Source organism: Trichophyton rubrum (genome assembly GCF_000151425.1).
Source record: "Trichophyton rubrum CBS 118892 genomic scaffold supercont2.4, whole genome shotgun sequence".
NCBI classification, from domain to species: domain Eukaryota; kingdom Fungi; phylum Ascomycota; class Eurotiomycetes; order Onygenales; family Arthrodermataceae; genus Trichophyton; species Trichophyton rubrum.
The window spans coordinates 127,137-155,065 of record NW_003456425.1 but is presented as its reverse complement, the minus strand read 5'-3'; the positions used below and the strand labels follow the sequence as shown (position 1 = coordinate 155,065).

Below are 27,929 nucleotides of genomic sequence, written 5' to 3'. Positions count from 1 at the left end.
TATCATGTCGGACAGGGTAGCTCCCAATCTTATACCTCCGCGCACAAGTTCTACAGGTGTCACCAAGCCCGCGGCTGAAGAAGAGTGGTTTGCTTCGTCTGCTAGAAGATCTTGTCCTGGATCTATCGGATATCAGCGCGGAAAACCATTCTCTATCCGGAGAGGAAAGCCCGCTGAAGGCATGTGGACAGCAGGGAAAGAGAATATTGTGCTGGGGCCGTACAGCTATACGGTTAACCAGCCCGGCAAGGATGTCCGGGGACAGCTGATCGCAGCGTACAATCGATGGCTGCAGGTCCCTGAGGAAAGCCTTGCGGTAATTACCAAAGTTGTCGTGATGCTTCACACCGCTTCGTTGCTGTAAGTCTCGCTTGCTCCGATAGAGTAAGCAGTCGGGAAATCGGAGAAGATTGAGCAATACTTTTTGCTAACACATCGCCTCCCAGTATTGATGATGTTGAGGACTCTTCCCATCTTCGCAGGGGAGCGCCAGTCGCGCACAACATCTTTGGCATCCCACAAACTATCAACTCTGCCAACTATGTGTATTTTCAAGCCCTAGACGAGATTCAGAAGCTGAAAAGTCCTGAAGCTATCAATATCTTCGTCAAGGAGCTTATGAACCTGCACCGTGGTCAAGGCATGGACCTCTACTGGAGAGACACCTTGACCTGCCCCACTGAAGAAGACTACCTAGAAATGGTCGGCAACAAGACCGGCGGTCTATTCAGACTGGCTATCAAGCTCATGCAAGCGGAAAGCAGTGTCCCTATGTATGTTTATCACTGCCGTATCTCCCCCCTCCCCTTGCCCCCTTACCTATCCACGATCTACATCGCTAACAACGCCATGAAGAGATTGCGTACCCCTTGTTGACCTGATGGGGTTGATGTTTCAAGTCTGCGATGACTATCTCAACCTTTCCAACCCAACTTACAGCAAAAACAAAGGCCTATGCGAAGACTTGACGGAAGGAAAGTTTTCTTTCCCTGTCATTCACAGCATTCGAGCCCAGCCCGAAAATCGCCAACTTATCAATATCCTCAAACAAAAGACCAACGACAACGAGGTCAAGAAGTATGCTGTGAAGTACATGGAGAGCACTGGGAGCTTCGAGTATACCCGCAAAGTCGCAATCGAACTACGTGACAAAGCATTTCTCCTGATCGATGAGTTAGAACGTACCTTTTCACTGATACCCAGCCAAAGCGAAGCAAACGGAGAGGCTGGAAGTGGCAGTTTGGTGCGTGCTATCCTCAATCGAATCATTGACCCCGTCTTGATGGACTGTGGGGATAAACGAACATCTTCTGAACACTGAGTGATCTATGTGGTTTTGATTCATGTTATTTTAATGTTTATTGTTAACTATAATGTTTTACCTTTTTTGCTTATCATGCGGCGGAATTTATGTAGCTAGGTACTGTCTAGCCGGGGGTGGGGTGGCTATCTGCTTTAACTAATAACTAATTTGAGACTAATATTCACAACTACTTAATGAATCTCATCATGGCTTCTATCTAAAGGCATTATATACGCGGCTCAAGGTTTGAAAAGCACGGAAAAGCAAGCACATAAAGGCGATCCAACCCGCACTCAACCGATTTGGTAGACGTTTACCAGTATCTAATAGTGCTTGCCAAACAAAACACTATTCCATCAAAACTAGAACACGAAGGGAATAAAAAAAACATATCTACCCATTATATATCCAGCATCAAAAACTCGAGGGAACATAATCCACCCATAATCATTTACATAACAATACAGCAAGCCTTCTCCAGCTTCCTGAGAATGATTGGCACGGCCTTCCGAGCAATTTTCTCGGCAGGAGTTTCCTGTTGATGGCCTTGCTGGTGATGAGGCTGGCCATGTGGTTGACCGTGGTGTGGTTGACCATGTTGCGGCTGGCCGTGATGAGGTTGACCGTGGTGAGGCTGGTTTTGGCCCTGGTTCGGATGTGACGAGTGGGGAGGCATGTTGGCAGGGCCGCCGGTGAGATTGACATATATCCGTCCCGCATTCTCTTCAGTGGCATACTGAAGGCCAAGATCTCGGCAGACTTGTTCAACGCGAGGTTTAATCTTCTGAACGTGGTTCACGGAATGGTTTCCTTTGCCGACGATCCTACGTGTAATTTCATGTCAGTCTCAACGCAGCCCAACGGGAGTGGGGTTCTTGCACAACAACATACACATGAAGATGGTCTTGTCCATGCTGTCTGGCATATTTAATGCGCTCTTCTAGAATGTCCTCTGCTTCTTCGACGAACTGGCCATGCAAATCTATGGTGTCCGCAGCAACGCGACCTTCGGCGTTGTTCTCTCTGAAGATGAACTCCGAGGCCTGCTTGTTGTACTGTTCCATCTTCCGGCCATGCTCCTTTCCCTCCTCAGACAACTCTTTGGCCCGCTGGCCGTCGCCATTCTCGTACGCTTGACGGGACTGTACGGGTTATTGGAACAGTTATTGGGTTGGTTCATGAAGACGCTCAATGCGCGGGGAGGAAGGTATTCATACCCGATCGAAACAAGAACCACGAAGTTCGGCCTCGTGTCTGGCCAGCCCTCGTAGCCTATCGTACTCCGCCTCTGCATCAGAATGCTGTTCATGGTTGAACGCTTCATCGATTGCCAGTTAGCAGCTAATTGTCAATGCGCCGTCGATAGCTGTCATCCGCCCAGTCAGGACTCACCGCGAGCGCCAATAAAGGAGGCAGACATAACTGCGAAGCAATATGCTAGCAGGCTAATAATATATAGTGACTTGCGATTCAGATGAACGACGTTCGTTGTCCGTATTGAATCGCAGTCTCGACGTTGCGATCGAATGTCGAGATTTGGAGGTTCGTTCGCATCGAACTCGAGGGCGGCCAGGCACAAAACTTTAAAATCCGATGGAGCGAACCGTCAAGATCCAACGGCCCCACATTTTCACTGCCAAGTAGAATATTGATATATATCTTTTCATTGATCAAAACAGATAATTGACTACGTGTAGTTACAAGTCCCAAGGAGAGACAAGCTTAGTAGTAACAAGTAATCCTATGTGACTTTATAGGCCAAGGACTGTCGAAATCCACTCTTTTCGATCACTAAATGAATGAGTAGAAGTTCACTGGTGGCTCTCGTATCGTGTTATAAAAGATAGACTTGCTTCTTTGAAGAACTCAAGGGTGCATCGTGTAATCAGCTCGTTAACTAACTCATCCGCGAAGATTTCACGTCAATGTCTATCGCATTCAAAACTCCTTCAGCAGACGTAGATCTGCCAGAGCATCCGCAGCCTCACAACCAGCACTTGACGTTTAACATAAACGACCCGGAGGAACGCCTTTCATCGTTTCGGATCAGGGTTCACGATAACGAAGCTCAGCTAAGCATGACATTCAAATCCCCAGTGCCGGACTATTTCAACCAGGGATCTCATGAGTCAGCTGCAAACGAGGCTCGAGAGCGCGAAATCGAAGGATGCACTTGGAGAGGCAACACGGTGGATATAGCTTGGCTTGTAACCCTTGCCTTCGTCGGGATTTGCAGCATTCTCATGCTTCTGGTCACCATTATTGTAGTAACTGCTTTCGCGGTGACCGGAAAGCTGCGGTGATGGAAAAGACTACGCTTGTCAGACGAGCTGCATGTTGCCACTGACAAGCTTCGATATGCGGCCTGTGCACAAAACGCAGCCCGGTGATGTTTGTTAGACCCTAGTGTTAGCCATGTCCCCGTCAAAGAGTCATCTGGATGTCCATTTTCAGCAAATAGGAAGCCCACTTCACCAAGCCCAGCAAAGGACTAAATTGCCTCCATTCTCTTGGTCTATCATCTTGTGAACATATGTACCCCATAGATAAGTAGTCCATGTGTTATCCATATCTCCGTCCCCGCGCACCTCATCTATCTTCGCTGCTTGATGTTCTTTCTATTAGTTCAATATTTTCACTTGAACTGGAGGGTTATCCTTCGGTTGTCGCTGTTTTTTTGCAGCAGAAAAAAGCCGAGGCTGGAAAAGCTTGGTTTTCTTGGCGCTAACTGTCATGTGGCGTGATCTTATCTGATCGTCTGCGTAATCTTATCTTGATCTGATAAGTACCAGGAATCCCCCTTCCACAGAAACCTCGGAAGCGTCTCCCCTCTTAAATAATAACATTCAACGTCACTTCTTCTGTTTGCTTCTCTTTTCCCTTCCGATAAGAAAGCGAATGAAGCGAAGCAAACACATAACACTCGAAGAAACAGAAGAAACATATCTCTGACCCAAAGTAAACCTGGTCTCTAGTTTATACTTCTCTAACTTTCTGTTTAACTCGGTGTCACTACCAAGAGCTCTTGTTAATTTACCTCTACGAAAAGATGAGGTCGTTTATTACCATATCCCTTCTTTTAGGCTCCTTAGGATCGTCCTCACCTATTGAATCCAGATCCGCCTCACAGCTTGATATCGAAGCACCAGAACAGACACGCATTGGCTACTTCGATGGAGATACCTTCTACTCCCCACCCTTTGCTCCTCCTCGTGTAGAAAGCAACTACGAGATATATGAAGATGGTGATGAGCCTGTATCTGATACAGCCATCCCAGACTGGTTCACAACCCATCTACTAGCACGGCGTTTGCTCGCTATCTCCTCTACGGCTGTACTTTCCACAGTCTACCCCAAAGGCTATAGAGACGGCACTCTCGACGGAACGCCTATTGGTTTACCCGACTATATAGCTGATTGCGCTGCCTATAATAGCAACGATGCCTTAACGAATATCCTTGGACGAGGAAATCCTCTTTTACTTGCCCTGAACATTGGCACGACGTTTAGGAATGCACAGGCTGGGTCTAAGGTTTCCCTATCAGTTGACTGGTGGCAGCACTCCCGTATTCCGCCGAAGGGAGAAGATCCTCTAGATCGTGTGCCAGCTGGGCTTCCTCGTCTTTCACTCCTCGGACGCATTGAAGAGATTCCACTCTCATCTTTATCCAAAGGCGACAAGAAAGCAATCGAGCAGTGCTTCCTCAAAAATCATCCAGACTCTAAGTATTGGCTCCCAGGATCACCGAAATCTCCGCATAGCGGATACTGGGCACGGCTTGTTGTTGAAAAGGCATTTTGGGTGGGGGGCTTTGGGGATAGAGCAAGAATAGGCTGGCTTGATATGCATACTTGGAAGGCTGTTCCGGAGAATAGCAAGGACGGGAAGAAAGGGTGGGCTGATGTCAAACTACCAGGAGAGTGATGGGAGTTTATGCTATAGTTAGTTTTCTCTACTTCATTTTTCCCCTTCCAATGCTTTTTTACGTTATCATTCCTGTTTATTACTACTGCATCAAATGGAAGACATCTTAGAACTACCACGCTTTGCTTTGGTTGTGCATATGTACTCCTCATCGATACCATCAGACCTTAAATAGCTCCTTAATCCTCCTGCCAAAAATGCTCTAGTACGAGGGCACTTCCCTGGAGTGCTAGCTAGATTGGCTTTCCTTCCTATGTAATGGCTAGGATCTACTGAGGCATCCTTGCTATTGCAGCGCAGACCTAACAAATATTGAAGTCAAGAGGAGGATTGAATTGTAATGCTATAGCTCCTGAATATTAGTGTCCAAACCGCAAGGCAAGTTACAAGACGAACTAAATCCTAATTCCGGTCAGAGGAAGCAAAAAATAAGTCAAAGAGCTTTAGAGGACTCGTCGAGTTTGATTATCCAAAACGACTCCGGCTACCCTTCAGCCTACAGGCCGCCGGGTAAGTGATTGCCAGCAGGGGCCGCACTCAAATTCCCACATCTCCTCGAGCTCATCGATGACTTCGGTGGTCACATCAGTCCAAGTTTTCTCAGCTGAACTACCTGTGCTCGTTCCAGCTGTCATCTCCGCTATCATTTCGCGTTCATGATGCTCTAGTTGCACAATTTCGAAGCGGTGACCGGCCCATGCACCTCGGTGTACGGGTGCTCCAATATTGACTTGAATCCCCACAGGCGGCTTGCTGGCCCAGGATGTTTTGAAGAGGATAACATCGCCAAGTCCCAGTCCGTTTTTCGGTTTGTAGACATACTCCTTCGTAGTGATATTTCGGAGTATCCACTCAGCACCTGGTGGGTAAAAGTCACCTTCAGTTGGGCAGAGTAGTTCAATCATCTGGCCGATAACGGTAATAGGAAGCTTGTAAAACTCTTCGTTGAACCATTTTGAATCGAAAAACCCACAATCTGAAGGCGTACGAAGTCTATGCGAAAGGAGAGGACGACATTCACGTAAAAACTCGGGCAGAGTCGGGTGATCGGTGTCGACCAGTTTATGCAAGTGCGGGGCGAAGATGCTTCTAAGCTGAGGGTCGTTAAATACCACAGGAGGGAAGTCATTTTGGCCAGCCACATCTCCAAGACATATGATACTCTGTCCTGCCAATTGTCCTAGGTTGATGGTAAGAATCGACTGGAGATATATTGCCAGTATCCTAAGAAAGAACCGCGATGTGAGGCCAAGGTGAATGATATCTAGCAAATCTAGCTTTTGAAGAATATGTTGATAGACCTTGATGGGAAGATGCTCGAGCTGCGGCTGGTAGTTTTCAAAATCATCCGAGGAGTGAGATTGAAGACTGGGAACGTCATCCTCGCTACACTTGGAAACCTTTGAAGGCCGTCCGTCACTCGAGCTGTCGTCGTCAGAGGAGCTTTCTTCTCCCCTCTTGCGTTTTGGTTGTTCGCTCTTGGCTGGGGAGACGGCACCTGCTGCGAGTTGTGTTTGCTGTATTGTCCCCATCTGAAGTAGCTCCCCATCACGCATTTGTCCCAACATATCAGACACGGTATCTGGGCTTGCTTCTGGCATACCATTTGTGGCTGCCAGTGAATCCTGATCTATTGGGGAGGTAAACCCCGTGCTGACACTGGACAGACTCGATCCCCCTGGCGTACCAGGAGAAGCCATAGTCGAAGATGGAAGTGGCTCGGTGGCTTCCATAAAGGCGTCTGACCTGGAATTTATAAATTAGCAGCAGAGTAACAAATGGGCGGAAAGACGCGCCAGGGTACCTACAACGGGCGGATATCCGGAACTGCAACATGGAACAAAACGTCATTGGCAGATCTATGTAAAAGCAGTCTCCTTAGTCTGTAAGGGCCACAGATCTTTTTACGGGCAGATAATGAAATGACGTTGAACCACATTTTGACCGGAGTCTCCTGTTCGTCTTCCGTCTCCTCGGACGGCATTCTGACTGCCACCTGCGGATCTCGCTTGACAGGGAGCGGCTTTTTGAACACAGAGTCTCCCATAATGGATAAAGGGGGTAGAAATGTTGTCGGTTAACGAGCTGCTTAAATTTGATTCTGTACCATATGAATATAAAAGCAAATGATAATAGAATAAAAAAGAACCTTTGGTGGCAGGATTCTAAGCAGCGTCCTGCCCATTTGTGTGGAAAAAGGAGAAGAAGAGAAGAAGAGAAGAGAGGAGGAAGAAGAAAATGTGAAGCTTTGTTTGTGGTTTCCCAGCAACAAGCTCTGTCGTCAAAACATAGAGCAAGAGCTACTCTGCAATTACCAGCGTTAGAATGGATTTGACTCTCAGCGGGAAAGAAAGGAGGTTGATAGACTCACCTATTTATTATTGTAGCATGCTAGTTGTTGTTATATATAGTGTTCTGTTCTTGTAGAGTTATGTGAATCTTTAGGTATGACTTCTATCATTTATTGATAGTTAATAGGTAATAAATCTATGGCTCAGGGGGAATTAAAAGAGTAACTCCCCCAGATAGAGATAGTAGTGGTAACAAAGAGATGTTAAAATAAAGTGTATTAACATGGAAGCATCATGTCTGTCGACATATTGCTATCAAGGTAACCCGTGGTAGAACAGCTTTGTAGATTCCCGTGGCCCTGACGCCATTTATATTGGCTAGGGATAGCAGGATATATGGAACATATGTTCTTCGTACTTCAGTCAGGGTAAACGATCCTTGGAAATAGCCTTTAGCCTACTTTGCAGGCATGTAGCTATTGGTCCCAAGGGGCCAACAGCATGACAGAGATGGTATACCCAGGTTCTTTTCCCCCCTCTAAATTCTGGTACCTGCTCATATCCATCCTTGGGGGTCCTGGTTGGTTGGTAGATGTTACCAGCATCCATGGTGTCAGACTGGGCTATATATCAGGCAGCCGTAAAACCGTCTGATAGCTCCTACCTAGGATAGGTCCAGAACAGCTCCGCTCACGATTTAAGGGGTAAGTTACAGTCTCGAAGTACCTTCCTGGCTGCGGCGGAAACTCGACCGATTTCACCTCCATCCTGTCTGGCAGCATCAAGACCCCGCTGAACCGGAAGGTGGAAAATCTGCGTAAAAACTCTTAGTCGGTCTTCACGAGATTCATACATGTCCGCTTCCTCGCTTTTGATACTGCCGAATAGATCGAGGTAGGAGAACGGGGACGACTTTGTCGGGAGAAGGTGGTATTGAACATGACGGAGAGGGAAACAAGCCTGACTATCATTAACTCCTTGTCCCTCTTTTGATAAGCTCTGCTCATCAGGCTTGCCGATCCCTGCCTGCAGAAACTCGGCAAATATTTGTAGTACCCTTGCTGTTAGCTTTCCCTCACTTCCAGATTTCCCAAATGAGGTTTTATTAGAAGACCATTTTGTTGAGCTCTCGGTATGCCATCCAAGTAGTGACAGGAAGCAATTCAGCGTTTTAACCCACCCCCCTGCTGCAGATACTAGTTCCTGTCCAGCGACCGAGAGCAGCCAGGAGAGAATTTCCACAGATGATAGCCTGATATCCGCCGCCAAGTGTGTCATTCCAGCTCGAACGTAAGGTAAAAATGTAGATACATGACCTTCCAAGTCAGCTCGGGGGAGAACCTTCAACAGCTTAAGAAGCTGGGTTCGCACTCCATTGTTGCCATCCAGAATTAAAGGGAATAAGAGCGGCAGGATAACTCCTACTGGTCGGGGAAGTGGTGAATCAACGGGTCTCGATGAGATAGCGGTAGTGAGATGAGACAAGGATTCCTTGCGCTGGGTATCGGTCTTGGAGCCTAATAAGGACAGCGAATGGATAAATTGGGATGATTCAGATGGCGCACTGGTTGAAAGTGACTGTTGATTTAAAACGATTGCTGAATAGTAATGTAGGTTAGCTCTGCCCACCTCTGCTCCGCACAAAACACGAGATCTTTTGTGCAAGCTAACCTTTCGATTTGAAGCTTGTATTTGTAAAATTCGACGGGGCTGCCTTTTTCTTGCCAACTTTGAGCTTTGTTTTCTATGAACAGTTAATTACCTGAGCGCTATAAAGCATTTCATCTCATATTCGAAGCTTGAGCGCATATTTACCTGGAAATCCTTCTTCTTTTCGTTTTTCTTTTTCTGACTGGAGCCCATTGCTGCCCGACTGCTGTGAGTCAAGCAGCTGATAGCTATTCACGGACTCAAAATATATCAATAACTAGGACGCCAGGTATAAGAAGCAGTTCCCGCACTTCAAATGGAATGTGGTCGCTGGAGAACTCCTTCGATGTCGTTGTCAAAAAAAAAAAGTAAAGCGTTCGTTTCTTATCAGGCTTGGCTTCCCGCTGGTTATCTCTGCTTAGTCATCAAGGAAAGCTAACTGTTTCGCCTTTGGTAGAAATAAACAACAAGAGCATCGCAAGACGAGCAAAGACGAAGCAAGGCTAGATATCTCTCGATACAAGGGCTGTTTTTGTTTATTTCCCGCCCAGCTCTGAAACACGGGTGTTCTCGGATATTTGCTTAGAAGATAATTGGTCTCTTGCTAGAAGATCTAGCGATGAGTGAACGGAACCCGGTTCGTGGAGAGCATATCCCCTATTCCCGCTTGCATGCCATACTAACTGCTAGCTATCAAAGCTGCCAGAGGTTCCCCAGCACGTAGCTGCGCAACTGTCTCACCTCACATCACGGCCCGGGGTACAATCGACATTGATACTTTCGCGCAAGGATGGCTCGATAATACAGACAACAGGCCTTCTAGCGGCGCCGAGCACAACAAATGGAACGTCACCGACTTCGGCATCATCAGAAGAGACGGCAACACCTTCGTCAATAACGGACCAAGATGGTGAACTCTCGGAGGCAGCCAGCAGCCCTATAGTTGTTCAACCTACAAGGGATGCAGTACCGTATAAGCCTAGCCCAGCAGAGACGCTCGCTGTACACATACACGCATTCGTTTCGTCTGCATCATCCCTGAGCACCGCTCTATCCTCACCAGCAGATAATGAAGACGACCATGAAGCAGAAAACGAGAAGAAAAGCTCTAATAAAGATAGTGAGCCAGCTGGCGGTAATCCATTTGAAGACCAGACACCGCCGGAACGCGAGGAAGATGACGAATTAAAGCTTTTGCGGCTAAGGACAAAGATACACGAAATAATCATAATACCAGATCGCAAGTATCTCCTATGTGTCGTCCACGATGTCTCTGCTACAGCTGGAGGGGCTGGTCCTCGAGGTTTGGCACATGTAAGGCAATGAGAAGGGAAATTGTCTTGTTTTCAAAAACAGACATGCCTTATATTGGCCTGCACCATGCTACGTGATATTTCTTGACAGCGATAAGTGGCTGTTTTTATGATCCTGGCCGTGATTTTAAGCAAATACAAAGGCACGTTACCCTATCAAATGAGTGTCTGATTGAATTTATTCAACATTAACCATGACTCTTACAAAATTTGCCAAACAAGTCCGTGTTCCTTTTGTGACCTAACCTATGCTCATCCAAATTCTGTGCCATAAGATGATCAACTCGCTAGTTCCACGGGATTGTTTCCTAAGAAAGCCCTGGACATCGTTTTACTTGGCTAAAAGAAACCAGTCGGGTTAGCACATGCGCGAACAACAACAATGAAGGAATAAACGAAAAAACCAGGGCCGGATTCGGTTGGGCGACGAACCGCCTGGTACACTACCTGTGACATTGGATGCAGCATCCTTGACAGATTGAGCAGCCTCCTGGCCCTTCTGCTTGAGCTCATCGACCTTGCCCTGACCTTGATCGGTGAACTTTTTGGCAGTGTTCTTGGCGTCTCCTACATATTGAGATGTGGTTAGCCTAGATGTTTGACCAGGTAGATTCGAAACCGATATTCTTTTGCCATCTGGTAGCATGCAGGACGTGTTTGAGGGAAAATATCTCACCAGGTTGCTGGGAGCCCTTCATCTGTTTGGTGACCTTGTCCATAATGTTGGTTTTGTTTATAGTGGTATCTCAGCTATCTAGACACGCTCTCCCGTCAGCTTCTGCTACTCAGCGTTTCTGCACTAGACATCCCACTAGGAGCCTCGGGCCATACACTCACCGTAGTCGTATACTAGTTCCGCTTTCTCTTTCTGCAACAGTCTGAGTACAGTTATACGGTGCTTTCTACCAAGGCGGGGGACTTTCACGTCTTCCGGCTCGTTCTTATACGGCGCCTCATGTTCCCCGTTCCACGTGATACTTGATCTGCAAACGTCATGGCTGGTCTCCACACGCACACTCTATCTTCATCGCTGCGGTCTACTTAGTATCAACTACAGTCTTTCGATCTATACCCCTGTGTTATACATTGAGACATGCTATTAGGAATGTTATGGCTTATACCGGAGTCGAGAATGAAGTTGAGAGATGCCCTGGTCTTCTTTTCATGCAGCCAATTTGCTCTGCGGCGTTGACACATACGGAAATTATATATCGAGAACATCTCAATGTTTCTCTCAGTCGCCACCAAAGGCGATTTCCTCTCAGAGTATAACAGAGCCTGGACAGTTCTATGTCTCCAGTTTTTCGTCCCTCGCCTCATATCCCAAGCAATCAACCTTTTTGGGAGAATATTTACCTGGCCTGGACTGGCTTAGTATGCCTCAAGAGTACATAGAGGCAAACAATGCAGAACACAGAGATTGGACTAGGCTATCTAAATCACACTCGTTTGTGGCTAGCACTGAACAGCAGGTTTTTCCTTGGGTATGACATCTCCAAAGCCTGATGATAATATCCAGCGCGATTAAAATCTACCCGGCCAACAGAGGATGTCTGTTTAGTCTTTCCCAGTCTTAGAGGAAACTTCATGGCCTGGTTCTCTGTGCACTTGGCTGCTTAATGTTCAGGAGAGGCAATTGAACCCTATTTTATCGATCTCTACAATGTGCCCCAGTGACAGGAAACATTGACAGGAAGTTCCTTCACAATTGGACCAGCCAGTATTACAACTGTGCAATACTGTAGCGCAACTATGTCGGTCCTCCGGTGTTCAAGGAGAACATGTTCTACTCTCGACTATATGTTGGACAGAACTTGCTAGAGTCATGTTACTCAACATCTCGACGCTGTGTCCAGCTCAACAGCCCCTTTTTATTGCGTGGAAGCAGTTTATCTTGAGGGCTTATTTCTATAAAACTACTATAAAGCTTGTGATTAACATAGGAAAATGGGTTTCAACTACTATAAACTCGTTAGTTGGCCTGCGAGGAACCCTGTTCAGGAATAGCTTATCTGTGCAGAATTGGATCTTACAGCAAGGCTTGGGACCTATTCTAACTCATTTTTAACACAATAACGAAGTCTTGCTTACAGCCTAATGCACCGACTTGAGAGGTAAATCCTTGTCTAACGGACAGTCAACTTAATGCTGTCAGGCATTAACTGCAACAAGTTTGTGTTTCATTGGATCCAGTGGAATGTATATCAATATACTCAAGAGGCCACAATAAAGGGTAATAGTACTCTTAGGATGTCGTGCTTTGGCTGTTGGCCAAGATAGTCACTCAATACCCTAACAATCACTCGAGAACACACTACATCTCCGGAAAGCTAGCTGTGGTTTTGATCAAGCTAAACTGCAGTGGAACGCTGTCTTCCGTGCGATGATGTGTTTAAGATAGCAATGCTACTTACCATATTATGTCAACTGCGACGCACAGAGAGCAGCCAATATATTGATATTGGTATCTGTACCTGAATTTACATTGTCACAGTTTCACGGATCAACTGGGATATCAATTGAGACCCCCTTTTTCGATCAAGAAGGAATCTCAGAAGCCACGTCGATTCAATATAAAAACTCCTTCCTTACCTCCTGATCTGTTCTTTATCCATCAACACCAGACTCGGGTCAGCAATTGATATTCCTCGCGGAGAGAAACCCCTCTTTAGATACTTGGATTTAGCACAGTTTAAACATCCGCTCCCTACATAAACATCAAAAATGTTCTTCTCTCACTTCATTGCCCTTGCTATGGCTACGAGTGTTGCTCTCGTCAGTGCCGGCCCAGCGCCTACCACAGACACCTGCAACGTCAATGTAAGCAATTATCAATATATCCTCTCAAAATTGACGATGTGCTAACACTTGTCCTGCAGGCTGCTATCTATAGCTTGACTGGGTTCAATGGCCGTCGCAAGGAACTCCCAATTGATGCTGAGTGCAACCCGCTGGCTGATCCATTGTATGACCTTCGAAAAACTTGGATACCATCCCGGCCACCCTATTGACAGTATGGTCGATCACTAACCTATATTATCCCATAGCGTTACCTCCGTTGGATCCGTGAAGTTACCCCGCGGTGCCCTGTGCCAATTCTATTCGTACGTCTTCTCTACAATATCCCATGAATAGTCTAGCCCCCTCCAAGCAAACACTAACAATCATCTAGCGATGAAAATTGCGAAACCAGCACTTCTATCGTCTCTTCTCGCAGTGTTCCAGATGCCTTCAAGCATGATGGCCGTCAAACTAAGAGCATCAAATGTCTCTATATCCCCGAAGAGGGTGAGAAGCCTGCCGAACAGGGGGACAGCGAGAGCGGATAGACGGCACGTCCCTTCGTTCAAGCCACGATGGAGCGAATGTCCCTTGTCATATTATACCTCCTTTCCCTTTCATTTCTGTGTGTTGCAAATGTAACAAACCAGTCACTCGTTTACGGACTTCATTTTCTACATAGCTGTTTAATTTTAATCCTCGATTCGGTCTCTGAGCTTCCTTAGAGTACGTTATCATCTTCTAGTCTTTGATAGCCATGATATTAGTGCTCATCAGTGTCTTTGGAAGTTGCACTGTGGAATGAATTTGTAGATTTCATCGTTCGAGGATTGATTTATTGATAACTCGCATCATAGTATTTGTACATTGAAAATTAAACATAACTTGATGACTGCTCCAGACACGCTAGAAAACAAACTGTCTCTCGACAGGTGGACCAAGCACCTCAATGAACGATCTAAAATATCTAAATGACTCGCGGAACATAATTCATCAAATGGTGGTATAAAATGAAATCTGCCAAATGTTTCATGGCTCTTTCTAGCTTACTAATATTCAACGTTGCTTGCACATGAGAAACTGGCTCCGGCCGGGCTATCATGAAGCGCTTTGCCGGACACATATAGACCAAGTCCGCACTATTAAACACATTATTAGTACTAACGTATAGACCAGATTCAGGATTCATGACTTAACACTTACAATTGTCGCACCAGCGACGAAAACAAAGGAGTTGAGGAAAGTGAGGAAGATTTTGCGTGGCGAGGAGAAGTATTTGCCCTTGTTGATGAATAGCCAGAACAAGCCGCTAAGACCATCTGTTGAATCCATTATTAGCTGTTTATTCCCATATTGTAGACCTAGATGGATTGGATAGATGGGGAGGAACTCACAAGTGAACCAACTGGCGAAAAGAGCAGTGATCAAACTGAGAAGGTTGTTGAAGACAGGGATAGCTTCGGCAATGATCCAGGCGATAACCCAGAGAACAACGGTAATAGCGACCCAGGTACCAAGGGAGAGGAAAGTCCGCTGTGACATCTTGTTGGTTCCACGGAAGATACGGACGTAAAGATACTTGCTAGCGACGTGACCGTTGATCACACCAGCAATGACAATCTACAGAATTGTGTGTCAGCAACCAGTGATAGTGGAGAAAATTCAATCTATTGCGACATACTGTTGGCATAGCGACTCCATATGCAACTTTTCGTAGGATTGGTCCCGTAGAGCCGAGGGCGGGGGAGGCAACATCCTTTCCGCCGTAAATATAGATAACAATAGCACTGACAGTGTATAGGGTCGTATTGCTTCCCTGAAGGAGGTAAAGGGCCTTGGGGTAGCCAGCAGGCTCCTTCAACTCAGAAATGAACCCGAAGAATGCCACATGACCAGCTGCACAATTTATTAATATGGATCATAACACAAAGCATTAAGTGCTCTTAAGGATGGAACGTACCATATGCGAAAACAATGTTGCTGACGGCCAAAAAGGCGTGGTAAAGATCGCTCTTGACGGTTATTTCAACTGCCTTTCCAGGATGCTGAATAGCGATTCCAATCATAGTGACGAACACGGCCGCCAGGATACTGATGAAAGCTAGAGGACAGTCAGTGGACTGGTAGCAGATAGAAGCACCTGAGCAGATAACAACGTACATGATATCGACAGCCAAGAAACGTTCTTCAAGGTTCGTGGAAGCGCAAGGAGTAAAGAAAGGATCATCCCGGCAACTCCGAAGACAATGCTGCATGTTCCATGATCGGTGAGGGTGTTCATCATGACGATGAAGGTTAGGATATGACTTCCCATAATGAAGACCAAGAAGAGTAACTGAGCAGCTCCCAGGATTTCTCGCCCGATAGGGCCCATGAGGACCTCTCCGGCATCCGCCATGTTGTGGACATGAGGATATCTCATCTTAAACTGGCCGATTACATATCCGGTGTATGTGGCAAGGAGGCCGAGACTTATTATAATAACTATAGCACTGTATAGAAAGTAGAAACATATTAGTATGGTCTTTGAGGGCTATAATGATGAGCGTGATGCTTACGGGACAATACCCAGCGCTGCGACCGCGGAGGGTAGGGAGAGAATTCCAAGAGATATCGTCTCGGCAATCATAACTAGAGCATTATTAGCTATCGACAGAAGGCCGCCCAACATAACAGCGGGAGTTCATACTCATTCCACATTGCCTGGATAGGTTGTTAGCGATCAAACTAGTTAAAGAGCCATAATAGGTAGCTAGCTACTTACCACCACGTCATGACCTTATACTTGACATCTGAAAATTCTTCATCTCCGAAAGGATCATTTTGGTAGGCTGGAAGATCTTTTGAGATCTCATTTTGCTCTTCATCTATGTTGTTGTTACGGAGAGAGATATCCTGATTGATCTTATCCTCCGATTTCTGGTCTGTCGACATGGCGACGGTGTGTATGCCCTGTCCTGTCTATCTTTTCCCTCTGTGCGGGTTCGGTGTAAGAGAGAGAGCTCTGTCAGTAAATGGGAGAGTGGTTGGCCGTGCGTCTGCAACAAATGGAGAAAGTGGCTGGTGGAGGGTATGTTGAAGGAGATGCAGAGCAGGCACGAGAGGAAGCTGAGAGAGTCAAGAAGAAGAGGAAAGGGAAGGATGTCGAGATGCTCAGCCTTTTATTGAATCATCCACTCTGACCCAAGCCAAAAGCAGGCTTTCCCGCTCTTGGGTTTTGGTAATTTTCAATTTCCCCGGTTCTCCGTCGCCACGCACAACAAGAAAGTTATGGGAGGTACAACGAGCCAACCCCCTCCCGGCTAGTTTAGAGTCAATGATGTAGATGGCTGGCCGCGCTGGCCCGTCTAAGTCGACTTTGGTTGAGCATCATGCGGGCCTGGTTTCTAGGCAAATCCACTATCCAGAGTTCGCTCCTTTTCCAAGGATCATGTTGGGATCAGGTTCGTTTGCGGTGTTAATTCCACACTCTCGTTCCCCGGACGCTCCGGAGAACAATCTTAGAAGGCACGAAGAAGAGCCGATCAACCTGTCAACTGGCAGGGGGCACACAGCGTACCCAATAGCTGTACTTGGCAACTGGCTGACCATGCTCTGGGATCAATCGGGATTGCCTCCAAGAGTGGAGCTGCTATGAGCAAGGCGACGATCTGCTCCGGCCGCTGACGTCCTGATGCAACCAGGGCTGACCAACAACTGTACCATCGCTCCACCGTCTCCGTGGGGCGCTGCAACAGTATTGCATCCTTCTCGAATAATATATGTCAGAGACGTGTGGAGCGAAGCGGGCCATGTCTTCCCCAGGGTGGTTGTCTCCGCATAACACAGCGTGGTTATAGGTTGTCTCCGCATAACACAGCGTGGTTATAGCCATACCATCACAACAACACGTATCTGTATAGCTTCACATTTGCAGCCCGCGCAGAAGTCGCTTTGTATACTGCATGTATAGAAGTTTGATAGAAGCTTCGTCCCTGCGGTAGAAATAAAGGCGGCCGCGGCTCGGAAGCGCCTTGCCGAGCGGGAAGGCCAAGATAAGCTTTTTTCTTGGCTGAAGAGTTTTCGTGCATAAGGCGACGTTAGGCGAGGTTGGCGGCGACGACGAACAACGACGACGACGACGACGACAACACAAGGCGAGAAGCGCCCAGCAATAAACATAAATCTACTTATTAGTAAAGCTGCAGTGTTTGTGATAGAGGACGTGTTAGGGCGACGGGAGATGAGATGGGCTCCATGGAGATTGCGGGTGACGGGGAAGAGGATGGGGGGCTCAGGCATGGACATCGCTGCCCAGCTTGACTGCGTGGTGGACACTTGCTTGTGCCCCTGAGCCAACCACCACACAGCAAGCCAGGTTGAGAGTGGAGGGCGCGCTGACTGATACTGTGGGCTCTAGATGCCGTGTGTTTTACCCCCAGGACCCCCGACAATCGTCGTCTTCCCTTTTACGGAGTGTACATCAGTGTGTATGGGGGTTGTACCTTAGCTATACATCCGGCCATCCCCGGCTTAACAGGCGGCTTTGAAATTGGCCAAAGAGCAGGTAGGCTTGGTTGGAGAAAGAGAGATGCCATTTCCATTAGTTAAGGTCTTCGAGAATTGTTTCTTCGTCTCCGTCTTTGTTTTGTTTGGGGGGTTTTTTTTTTATTTTTTTATTTTTAATTTATCCCTCGTCTGCATGATCTCCCTCAGCCCCTCCCCCAAGATAATCTGGCCTCTCCGCAGCTTCGTACTCAGCGACGAGGTCCATAACCACTTCTCGCGCTTCGTCAAACTCACCCAGCCCGTCTGCAAAGGGAGCTTCCTTTTTGTACTGCTCCAAAAAGGCGTTGCGTTTCCGCAGACGATCGTACTGGCTAACGATACGTTTGAATAATGTCGCCACTGAGGTATGATTGGCCAGCATCAAGCCACTGACTCGGTGCGTGTTCTGGAGATAAGGTGATTTCTTTGGGATAGCTACCTGTATGCTTGCCGGGCCCCAGGGTATGAAGGAGGCCAGATGCCTCTCCCGGATGCGCAAAACAGACTTGTGGACGTCGGTCTGGTCTGCCTCGCCCTGGATAATGTTAAGGATGCTGATATAGCAGCTTGATTTACCGGGTGTTATTGACATCATGCGGTTCTTAGGCTGGAGTAGCCTGCGCATCACATCCAGCACCGTCGTCTTCCGCACGGTCTTGGCCTGCTCAACCTGATCGCCGGTGAATGGCGTGTATGAAGTAATCAGGAAGTGCGCACGCGGGATTGGAATGAGAGATGCTATCACGCTGACAAGGTCGTTATGCATATAACCTGGATACCGAAGGGTAGTTGTCGAAGCGGACATGACTGTGGAAACCTAATGCAAGGGTTAGCTAACCGGAAGGAAATATTGATCCTGGAGCGGTTTCATCAGGCATAGGAGAGGCTCACCAGCTGGTTCGTCTGTTGGAATGACGGCTCTTGCACGTGGAGCCTGTCTGCCGCAATTCTGGAGAGTGCTCCATTGTCTAGCACAACCTAAGCATGCATTTCGCTATTAGTTGCCTGTCTGATGCCGTGTCTGCATTTTGAGATAGCTGGTGATAGGCCGTTGCAAACTTACGACTGAATCTGCATTTTGCGTAAGCCTTCTCATAGTCAACAGACTGTTATACGGGTTGACGACAACATCTGCAGCCTGCGTGTCAGGGAAGACGGAGTATGTCTGGATCAGTTTCTTTGGAAATCGGTCGTTCATTCGCTCAAGAATATAGCTTCCGAGTCCAGAACCTGTTCCACCTGCAATGGAGTGAAGCAGCATGAAACCCTGGCAGAGTTAGCTATACCATCCGAACCACCACGCCGAGTTGACATCACTTACCTCCAATGAATCACTGCCGTCTGCTTCTCGGTCAATCATGTCAAATATCTCCTCCTGCACCGTGTCACCTGTGGCATAACCAGCTGCCCAGTTGTTCCCCGCACCACTGCCATCTTTGCCTATAAAGAAGTTCTCCGGGTTGTATATGTTGCTGTACGGGCCGTTCTGGATCGTGCTGAGGACCTACATAGCAGTTAGCCAGGCTCCTTCAATATTATACCCATCGGGATATCTCGTCGTTCCAGTCAGGACGTACTCTCGGCTCAAGATCGATTAATATGGCTCGGGGAATATAGCGAGTATCGTCACTCTATACATCCTTTTAGCAATGCTATACGTAGAAACCACCGCACCATTTTTCCGAAAATGTAAATACCTGGTAAAAAAACACGTCTTTGCGGTCGCCTCCCTCTGTAGCAAACTCCTCTAGATTTCCATCCTGGTTGATGCCATGCTCCAGGCAGAGTTGCTGCCAGAACTGCGTCCCAACTGCAAGTAACCCATGTTAGCAGTCACACAACGCCAAATCTCAGAAGACTTCAGCTTGAACAGCGCAGTATATAGGGCGTATTCGAGTCTCTAGACAGTAGCGCATCCTTCTATCGAGCTTGTACGCCGTCGTCGGAGGGGCATTTAGGGAATCTGGAGAGGGGTCGAACGGGGGGCTTTTGACGGCCGAACATACTGTTATTGCCACACTGGCCGGCCTGGATAGTGATTATTTCCCTGCAGAGACCGGAAACGTCAGTATATCGTTCAAAATAAGACCAAAATCCATCGCCTGAAGAGCCTACCTGGGCATTGCTGTTGATTACATCGCTCTGCGGTTGTGGTTTTTCGCTGGAGAAACGCGACGCGCCGGCGGTTTTAACTAACCTGCGGGCAGCAACAACGTCGGCCCAAGCAACAACCACGCTGGTACGACAGACAGACTATTCGACGAAGATGGCTATTATTCATTAATGACAGCGTCTATATTGACAGAGACTACTGGCTTCTATGCGACTAGGATGCTGAATATGTGGTTATTAGCTGGCTAGCTACTACCGGCCCTACACTGCGCGAGCAAGACAGCAACGCCAGCAGCGGTTCCATCGACTACAACAGCTCCCTGACTCTCGCCGAAGCCCTCAAGAACAGCTTCTTCCATCCCGGCCATGGCTGCACACCCCATAGAAACCACCCGCAGTGACGGGCCTGCGCTGTCCTTCAGCCGTTCCCGTCGCTCTCTTGATGCGGGACCTGACCAGCTCTGCTGGAGCGCTGTGCAATTCGCCAGCCGTGAGCCCCGTTGTCTCGACACCCGCGAATGTCAAATCAGGATCACTTCCGTTGGACTGTAGCATCTCCTTCGCTGCGGTGTCAGGCTCTTCCTTCCACTCGTCTGCCGTGGTGACGATTCCAAATTTGCCTGGAGTATGCTGCTCAGCGAGGCACGCGCTGTTCAACCCGGCGAAATATGCGCTCATCTCTACGCTCGCATCCATTATGCCGGTCACATACTGTCGCCGTTTTTGGAACGGTGCTTTTCCATCGGTGGATTCACGTTGGAGCTTCTCATTACGCTCGCTGATTGCTCTCCTCAGCATACCAACCAGTGGATGAGGAGAGTAGCAGGCAACCAAGAAGGCGTCATACTCCCCTACCAACTCCCGGAGATGCGGGAAACAGTGTTCGGCAGACAGGGCTGATTGCCTCCCACTGTTGATACTAGGTATGCCTTCTAGGATATTCCCTTCTTTTGAGACAGTGGGCTCCGTGGGGGCTGTAAAATAGTCAAATCGAACCGCCGAGAGTTCTCCCGAGAGCTCATTTCCTCTACTATAGATTTCGGCAGCCGATTTGCCCCTGAAATTTACCCCATTGACTATCGGTTTGAAGGCATCGGTCATATGAGCTGATGTGTTTGGGTTGATTATGAGGAACCGTTATCGTTGCTTGTCCTGCTCCATTTTTCAAGCCCTATGCAACAAAAAAAAGAATCCGTTTATCTAGACGAGAGAAACAATCCGATGGATACTCGACGGTCGAGACCCTGAAATGTGTACCTGTTCCATCGGGATCGTGGTCTATCTCTGACCAAAACTCCATAGATAACGACCAAACCCACTGCCGAGCTGGCCGGCTGAGTGCTTTCGGCCCACTTGGAACCCGATAGAGAAATGCACCGCACGCGAGCAAAATAGACAGCTATCCATGGAACTAATTGCATTCGAATGTGGACGGGCTAACAAGTACTTAGATGAATTACACACTCTGCTCTAGTTTGAACAGAGCTGCCTTTGTGTCATAAGTATATTTCAGGTCTAGGTGCCAATAATTCGCTGTGGTAGCCTTTGCAACCATCCAAGCCTCGTCGAGTGCAGTAACAACTTCATCCGGAAGCGGGCCTTTCTCCAGGTCGTCCAGGTTCTGTTCGAGCTGTTCATAGCTACTCACGCCTATAATAACTCCGTCTTTGCCTTCTTTGATGTTCAGAGCAGAATGGTGCAGCATCCAGCGGAATGCAATCTCGACAAGACTTAGCTTGTGCTTTTCCGCCACCGGTTCGATAATCTTCAGGGCATCGAATGTGGCATCCTTGAAATATCTGCGTCGGTACAGCTCTCCGCCCGAATGGGTGTTGCTGTAGCGGCCGTCTGCCGGGACGTCTGCCGTTTTATACTTGCCTGACAGGATCCCGCCGGCTAGCGGGTTGTAGACAACAATGTCCATCCCATATCGCTTGCAGCAGGGTATTAGCTCAGCTTCAATGGACCGGGCTGCGTTGCAGGAAGCAAATAATTAGTTTTCACACCCCTTGATAAGACTGATCTTCATGGTGATTGTGCCACTTACTGATAGCATTATACATGCCCTGGTAGATTGTCGGCCGCACCCATCCTCGCTCGTTGCACATCGTAACTATTTCCGCTACCTCGAAGGCCGTGTAATTGCTCAATCCAAGCCGCACAAATTTTCCTTCCTTGTGCAGTTGATTGACTGCCTCCAGGGTTTCTGCAAATGGCACAGATCGATCAGCAGCGTGAAGATAGAAGATGTCAACGCAGTCCGTCTGCAGTTCCCTCAGGGACTCCTCGAGTTTGGCCCGAACCTTCTCCCCCTTGTGATCACCAGGAGCCCGAGGATACCATTTCGTCGCCAGCGTGAGGCCGCGAGCTTTCCAGCCAGCCTGGGCAGTGAAAGCTTCCTGTTTCCCGTCAACGTAGACCCGTGCAGTGTCGACTTCAAAGTGCCCTTTGCTCATGAAGAGATCGAGACATCTCTTGAACTCATCGATACTTGTTATCCGGGCCATAGCCTTCTCATCAGGGCCAAATGTCATAAGCCCCAGGATCACCCGGGGGACTTCCGGTACTACCAACATGGCTGGTTGGGTTGGGTGTTGTTCAGTAGGTGTTTAATTTGACGGCCCTTTCGGTAGGGGATGGATATTGAGAAAGGGCGGGGTGCTTTATATCCTTTGCCGCGGTTATGTACTCTGCCTGAGTCCTGGTTTATTCGAAGTTCGCTGTTGCTCGTATGAATTACTAATTGTTATCATTTAGTTCTTTGGCTTTCGCAGAGTAAGGCTGCTTGCTTGAAAAATCGGTCGTAGCGACCTCTCAGTATCAGGACCTCGACCCGAGATAAAACACTCTCCGAATATGTCTACCGCGAATGGCGGTGCCTCCTGGGGATGCAGTTGGCTATATTGCGCAATATTGACGGTCGAACGGACGTGAAGCAGTTATCTGATATGAGGGCGCTACAGCAGCGATATAGCTAGAGTGACGTCATTCCATCACAGGCAGTCCATACTCCAGACACAGCCCCGGGCCGGAAGATAGGAAAACAAAAGCAGGAGGCTGCTTGTTATCCGAGACTTGCTCAATGGAGTACGAGACTCACATTATCCATACTCTGTGCCAGTCAGTATCCTGCTTCCAGGTGGCGGGTGTAACGTGTACGCGATGTCCCCTGGCCAAGTGCCAGTTTACCCTTATTGGACGCCATAGCTGGCCCCTGTGCGAGGGTACTCTCCACGGTCGCAGCTATATATAGTCCTATGGACACGTCTATATTTGCTATCATCTTCGCTATAAAAAAACGGGGGGTTCTGGCGAGCCCCTGACCGCTGGCCTGGTGATGAACAGTGCCTCCTGAGCAGCGCCTTTCAACCATGCGGCCCACCACGCGGCCAACCAGGCACACCCAGCAGCGGCGTGACAAGCCAACGGCCTCAACAGGACCAACTTAGAGAGAGAGCAAGAAGCCAGACAGACACTCTTGCTCAGCTATCATAGAACTATCGAAGAAAATGCGCTTTCTTTGCTCTTTAATTGTGCTTGGAGACACGTAGACTTACTAAGCAGAAAGGGGGCGAAACTCCTTCAAATTTCGTATTTTCGTCATCGTCAACCGTCACAAAAAGGACACAGAAGAAGCTGAGAAAGGACGGAAGCAGAAAGGAGGACGCTCATGTGTCTCTACAACTGAATATTGCTCTATCAGCATCACGCGTGCTACGTTCCGCCTGCTTCCCATACGCCAGAGGCACACTGCAATTGATTTGGCCCGTTGGCTGTTCTGCGCAACCATCCGATGTCACTGGTGCTTCACGACCGGACGTGAGCCGCAAGGCCAGCAGCCTCTCAAGCGAAAAGAAGAGACGGACAGGGCAAAGCTGAGCGCCCAAGAGACAGATCTACAAAAAGAGAGTCGATAGGAGATCTGTTTCCCTTTCGAAGGAGCCCGCATGGATGTCACCACAAAGCTTTAGCCAGCCAGCTCATCATTCTCACACTCCACGGGACGAAGATCAGTTCAACAGTTCTACTTCCGAACGGCGCAGCTCGCTTTCTCGACGTCGAGCGGCAGCCGCAGGATCAAGCAATATCTCGTCCAGCACTGACATTCGGTTGCGGGAGTTGAAACCGGCGAATAAGTCTACCACGCTCTTTTCCGCCGACGACCATACCAAGCCATCTTATACTTCAGCAGAGGAGGATTCGGATGGAGACATGGCAATCGGACGCCCCAGCATGCAGCGCCCGGGCGAGAGCCGGTCCAAGGTGCCGCTCTTGAAGGGCGAAAGCCGTGGACGGTCTGCGAGCGTCGGCCCGGCCAGCATGGAAGAAGGACGGCCATCTCTGTCTCGAGCACGGCCGAGTTTTAGAAGCAAAAGTCCGGATTTTGGAGCAAATAATGCCACAAGGAAGAAATATATCATTGCTGCCTTTGCATTGTTCATCAGTCTTATCAGCTTTACAGTGCAGACTCAGACTGCCGTTTATATCCAGCAGGAGTTGGGATGGAATAAACCATATTGCATGCTGTGAGTTGTCATCTTATTTTATTTTTTATGTGCCTCCCTCCCCCAACCCCGATGGTTACACTTTTTACGTCTTTGTTCCCACTAGCTGTATAAGCCTCGAGGATGCTAATGGCTTGTCCGGCGATGATATAGTTACCTTACACATGGCTCGTGGATTTTCCTATGGCCGGTCCAGCTGCTTGTTCTTCGAATTCAAAAGAGACATCTCACATGGTCTGCATTCTGGCGTAAACATGTCTATATCCTACAGACAACGGCACAGATGGTCGAGACTCAGGAACTGCATCTCACCACCCGCCAGTCGAACAAGTCTCCGATCCCTTATATGGTCAGGACGACGGTCTTCGTGGCCTTGGCTCTCACCATAGCAGGAGGGTCCTGGTACGTTGCCGTTGACCTAACCACCAGCAGTGACCTGACTGCGATCTACAATTGTTCCGCCTTTTTTGCCTACGCATTCTCCATCCCCCTACTCAACGACAAACTACGATTCGATAAAGTCTTCTCTGTCGGTGTTGCTATCGTTGGCGTCATTATTATTGCATATGGCCCCGGTGGTCCTCCGGAAGGTGCCCCTGCGGGAGATGCAGAGACCCTCAAAGCATCTAACAGGGCGTTGGGTAATATTATTATTGGCATTGGCAGTGTTCTTTATGGGCTATACGAGGTTTTGTTTAAACGGTTTGCTTGCCCGCCGGAAGGGACAAGCTCGGGTCGCGGCGTCATATTTGCAAACACCTTCGGGAGCATGATCGGTCTATTTACACTTCTCGTTCTTTGGATTCCTTTACCCATCTTCCATCTCCTTGGTTTGGAAACCTTCCAGCTGCCACGGGGAGAAACTGCGTGGCTTCTTATCATTTCCACCCTTTCAAATGCCAGTACGTATAAGTCCCACTTCTGCCCTTAATCACCACGGGTATACTAACTAGTATCCTCCAGCTTTCTCGGGATCATTCTTAGTTCTTATCTCTCTTACCTCACCGGTCCTCTCGTCTGTCGCAGCACTTCTCACCATCTTCCTGGTTACCCTCGTTGATTGGAAATTCAACCACAAAGCACTCGGTTTCACATCTATCGTTGGTGGTATCTTGATCACCGTTGCCTTCCTACTTTTAAGCTGGAGCACATATCGTGAACTAGACGAGGAACGAAAGAAGCGACTGGAAGACGAAGGTCCGGACTCGGAGTCTGACGAATGAATTACCAGCTCATGATATACTTCACCCTGAACCCGTAGGGCGACATGTAATTTTAGGGCTTCCTCTTATTCCCCCTTTTCCAGGCTTTTTCTTCGTCCGTTTTTCCACTTGACATATATAGATTTCACTTAGTCCCTGGACTCTTTCATTCACTTGTAAAAATAACTTTTGAAACATGTTTATATGGTTGATTTTTTGGCTCCTGAAGCTGGAAACCATGGGTGGAGTTCTAATATATTTTCAACTCTGTATTTTTTCCTCGCTAAATTGTCCCTGATGTTGTGATATGAGGGATGTTCAAATCGGCACGGAAATACTAGTCAATGAGCAGGCAAGCGAGGCTATATCTTGATTTGGTCATAAAGTACGTACTGTGGAGAGCTAGGTCTAGTCTTTGTATATGCTGATTTATCTAGGGCCCAACTTCTCCAGGGCCCTCGGGCCCTGTTCCTCCCATTCCTGTTTTGAGATCCACATGTTGTCCTTGTCGGCGAGCTATAGAGTTGGTTAGTTTGAATTACTTTAAGAAATTTAATTGGAGGCGTCTACACTTACCAGATTTGCAAGTACCGCACCTCCAAGGAAGACCATATGTCGTCTTCGTGGGGGATCTTCGATTCGCGGTTTGAATTTCTATTTAGGTGTTAGTAACTAGCGATCAACAAAGCTGGGGAAAGGATATATGCAGTCTTACGTCTAGCCGCTCGGGGTCGCCATGTAGATTTCTGGTCAACCATAGCTGCTTCAACTCCTTTTCTAGTCGGGACGGTAGGCCCGGGTACATGCTGCTACCGCCGCTTAGAACAATAGCCTTGTACAAGCTGCTTCTCACATCCACGTCGGCAGCTTGTATGGTGTTAAATAATAGTTCGGCAATACCGGGTTGGTCAACATCGACGAGGTGTGGCTGGAATAGACACTCGGGCGCCTCGAAACGTTCGCTTCCGACCCTTATAACTCGGCCATCGGGGAGAGTATATGATTCCACCAGTACAGTAGTGTCTTCAGAGAGGCGCTTGTCCAGCTCCAAGTCGTACGAGACGTAGCAAAGCTTCTCTTTAATCTGGCGTACGGTTTCAAAATCCGCTGTCCGATTGAGGGCGTAGCCTCGACGAAGGAGAAGTGCAATAAGGTTACGGGTGACATCTCGACCGGCAACGTCGAGACGACGGGTCAAATGGTTCAGGACTGTGGACTCATAGACCGGAATAACGTGAGTTACGCCATCGCCAGAATCCACAACGACACCACTGCTCAGTCCTAGTATCACGGTGTGTCAGCATTTGGCCATGACCAGAGCAGAAATTGCAGATGAAAGCACACCTTGGGCATAGAGCGCTAAGACAGCCTGGATGGCAACGTATACGCCGCCAAAGTTGTATCCTTCAAACATGGTCTCACACATCTTCTCTCGGTTTCTAAGAGGGTTCATTGGAGGTTCAGTCAAGAGGATTTTTCGGCCTGTGGGATCAATCTTCATCTTGTCATAAAAGGTGAAGTTCCATAGATGCTGCATATCTTCCCAGTTCTTCACAATTCCGTTTTCCATCTAATCAAACCAGATGTTAGAAGTGGACCAGGCAGCAACGGTAATCACAACCGAGGCGGGTGTTCGTGCTCGTACAGGGTAGGAGATCTGAAGCATAGATCTGGCGGCAGCGGCCTCATCTCCACACATAATATCCTTGACTACTATGTCACCAGCCTGTTCTTCTGTTCGCAAGATTGGACGCCCGACTATCGAGGGGAACTGGTGTTCTGGGAAGTTCTGGCGATGCGGGGAGATATACAATTAGCAACCACTCTTCTCCCAGATCAATGGATGGTGTCTCGCAGGGGTTTCTACCTGCGCGGCATATCCGACTTTCAAGAAACCCGTTCCGCCATCGAGGACTAGAATGTGCCATAGTTAGCAGCTGAAACTATATATCGATGCATGAGGAGGGGGTAGGTACCGATTGGAGGCTCCGCCATCTTCTGTAGAATATGAGGTGAGAATGAGCACTTCTTCCGGACACTTGTTGTCGCGTAGAGAGAGCCTCGAAGCAGTGAATATCAATGCTGAGCTGCCCTCGCTGGGTTGTTTGTTCTCGCTGTCTGATCTTGTGGATGCTCGCGATGTCTGAACTTGAAGTTGTTGCGTAGTTCGTTGCGTTGCCGCCCGATCAGGTTTAGCGCGTTTTTTTTCCAATATATAAAACTCGCGGAACTACCATGGAGGCGGACAACTACAGGACAACTACAAGACGGGGAGTTATTACTCTAGGTGTTTTTTAGATTATGAGTATTGGACTGGGTT

General features: G+C 48.1%; 14 protein-coding genes across 15 annotated transcripts; 5 read left to right on the top strand and 9 right to left on the bottom strand.

Annotated features, from left to right (window-relative positions):
- Nucleotides 1-4: 4 nt before the first annotated feature.
- TERG_03916 (uncharacterized protein) lies at nt 5-1,321 on the top strand (the record flags this gene model as incomplete). Its single annotated transcript, XM_003234816.1, has 3 exons — nt 5-360; nt 447-773; nt 856-1,321. 3 exons carry the CDS (start codon nt 5-7, stop codon nt 1,319-1,321), a joined length of 1,149 nt encoding a protein of 382 aa, XP_003234864.1.
- A 433-nt stretch (nt 1,322-1,754) lies between these two features.
- On the bottom strand, nt 1,755-2,723 carry TERG_03915 (uncharacterized protein; the record flags this gene model as incomplete). Its single annotated transcript, XM_003234815.1, has 4 exons — nt 1,755-2,127; nt 2,195-2,445; nt 2,521-2,621; nt 2,696-2,723. The coding sequence occupies 4 exons, from the start codon at nt 2,721-2,723 to the stop codon at nt 1,755-1,757; spliced, it is 753 nt and encodes a 250-aa protein (XP_003234863.1).
- A 505-nt stretch (nt 2,724-3,228) lies between these two features.
- TERG_12078 (uncharacterized protein) lies at nt 3,229-5,228 on the top strand (the record flags this gene model as incomplete). Its single annotated transcript, XM_003234813.2, has 2 exons — nt 3,229-3,570; nt 4,353-5,228. 2 exons carry the CDS (start codon nt 3,229-3,231, stop codon nt 5,226-5,228), a joined length of 1,218 nt encoding a protein of 405 aa, XP_003234861.2.
- Nucleotides 5,229-5,719: 491 nt separating this feature from the next.
- TERG_03912 (uncharacterized protein) lies at nt 5,720-7,275 on the bottom strand (the record flags this gene model as incomplete). Its single annotated transcript, XM_003234812.1, has 2 exons — nt 5,720-6,974; nt 7,037-7,275. 2 exons carry the CDS (start codon nt 7,273-7,275, stop codon nt 5,720-5,722), a joined length of 1,494 nt encoding a protein of 497 aa, XP_003234860.1.
- A 934-nt stretch (nt 7,276-8,209) lies between these two features.
- TERG_03911 (uncharacterized protein) lies at nt 8,210-8,797 on the bottom strand (the record flags this gene model as incomplete). The annotated part of the gene is made up of 1 exon (XM_003234811.2): nt 8,210-8,797. The coding sequence occupies one exon, from the start codon at nt 8,795-8,797 to the stop codon at nt 8,210-8,212; it is 588 nt and encodes a 195-aa protein (XP_003234859.2).
- A 991-nt stretch (nt 8,798-9,788) lies between these two features.
- TERG_03910 (uncharacterized protein) lies at nt 9,789-10,495 on the top strand (the record flags this gene model as incomplete). Its single annotated transcript, XM_003234810.1, has 2 exons — nt 9,789-9,806; nt 9,869-10,495. 2 exons carry the CDS (start codon nt 9,789-9,791, stop codon nt 10,493-10,495), a joined length of 645 nt encoding a protein of 214 aa, XP_003234858.1.
- A 295-nt stretch (nt 10,496-10,790) lies between these two features.
- Nucleotides 10,791-11,201, bottom strand: TERG_03909 (uncharacterized protein; the record flags this gene model as incomplete). The annotated part of the gene is made up of 3 exons (XM_047748182.1): nt 10,791-10,801; nt 10,915-11,049; nt 11,159-11,201. 3 exons carry the CDS (start codon nt 11,199-11,201, stop codon nt 10,791-10,793), a joined length of 189 nt encoding a protein of 62 aa, XP_047604158.1.
- A 2,005-nt stretch (nt 11,202-13,206) lies between these two features.
- TERG_03908 (uncharacterized protein) lies at nt 13,207-13,811 on the top strand (the record flags this gene model as incomplete). The annotated part of the gene is made up of 4 exons (XM_003234808.1): nt 13,207-13,302; nt 13,362-13,447; nt 13,530-13,586; nt 13,655-13,811. 4 exons carry the CDS (start codon nt 13,207-13,209, stop codon nt 13,809-13,811), a joined length of 396 nt encoding a protein of 131 aa, XP_003234856.1.
- A 501-nt stretch (nt 13,812-14,312) lies between these two features.
- Nucleotides 14,313-16,197, bottom strand: TERG_03907 (uncharacterized protein; the record flags this gene model as incomplete). The annotated part of the gene is made up of 9 exons (XM_003234807.1): nt 14,313-14,402; nt 14,467-14,582; nt 14,658-14,883; nt 14,945-15,159; nt 15,224-15,364; nt 15,424-15,755; nt 15,822-15,894; nt 15,953-15,966; nt 16,028-16,197. The coding sequence occupies 9 exons, from the start codon at nt 16,195-16,197 to the stop codon at nt 14,313-14,315; spliced, it is 1,377 nt and encodes a 458-aa protein (XP_003234855.1).
- Nucleotides 16,198-17,929: 1,732 nt separating this feature from the next.
- TERG_03906 (tubulin gamma chain) lies at nt 17,930-18,595 on the bottom strand (the record flags this gene model as incomplete). Its single annotated transcript, XM_047748181.1, has 1 exon — nt 17,930-18,595. One exon carries the CDS (start codon nt 18,593-18,595, stop codon nt 17,930-17,932), a length of 666 nt encoding a protein of 221 aa, XP_047604157.1.
- A 192-nt stretch (nt 18,596-18,787) lies between these two features.
- TERG_03905 (tubulin gamma chain) lies at nt 18,788-21,003 on the bottom strand (the record flags this gene model as incomplete). Its single annotated transcript, XM_047748180.1, has 6 exons — nt 18,788-19,057; nt 19,112-19,294; nt 19,368-19,421; nt 19,488-19,600; nt 19,797-20,043; nt 20,281-21,003. 6 exons carry the CDS (start codon nt 21,001-21,003, stop codon nt 18,788-18,790), a joined length of 1,590 nt encoding a protein of 529 aa, XP_047604156.1.
- Nucleotides 21,004-21,358: 355 nt separating this feature from the next.
- Nucleotides 21,359-22,478, bottom strand: TERG_03904 (uncharacterized protein; the record flags this gene model as incomplete). The annotated part of the gene is made up of 2 exons (XM_003234804.1): nt 21,359-21,873; nt 21,950-22,478. The coding sequence occupies 2 exons, from the start codon at nt 22,476-22,478 to the stop codon at nt 21,359-21,361; spliced, it is 1,044 nt and encodes a 347-aa protein (XP_003234852.1).
- Nucleotides 22,479-23,853: 1,375 nt separating this feature from the next.
- TERG_03903 (uncharacterized protein) lies at nt 23,854-25,630 on the top strand (the record flags this gene model as incomplete). Of its 2 annotated transcripts, XM_003234803.1 has the most annotated exons (3): nt 23,854-24,428; nt 24,561-25,309; nt 25,371-25,630. In XM_003234803.1, 3 exons carry the CDS (start codon nt 23,854-23,856, stop codon nt 25,628-25,630), a joined length of 1,584 nt encoding a protein of 527 aa, XP_003234851.1. The 2 variants fall into 2 exon arrangements, with proteins under 2 accessions (XP_003234851.1, XP_047606118.1); XM_047749677.1 differs by lacking the exon at nt 25,371-25,630 and having other exon boundaries at nt 24,561-25,338.
- A 531-nt stretch (nt 25,631-26,161) lies between these two features.
- TERG_03902 (uncharacterized protein) lies at nt 26,162-27,604 on the bottom strand (the record flags this gene model as incomplete). Its single annotated transcript, XM_003234802.2, has 6 exons — nt 26,162-26,263; nt 26,325-26,890; nt 26,954-27,179; nt 27,255-27,398; nt 27,477-27,523; nt 27,586-27,604. 6 exons carry the CDS (start codon nt 27,602-27,604, stop codon nt 26,162-26,164), a joined length of 1,104 nt encoding a protein of 367 aa, XP_003234850.2.
- Between the last annotated feature and the right edge of the window lie 325 nt (nt 27,605-27,929).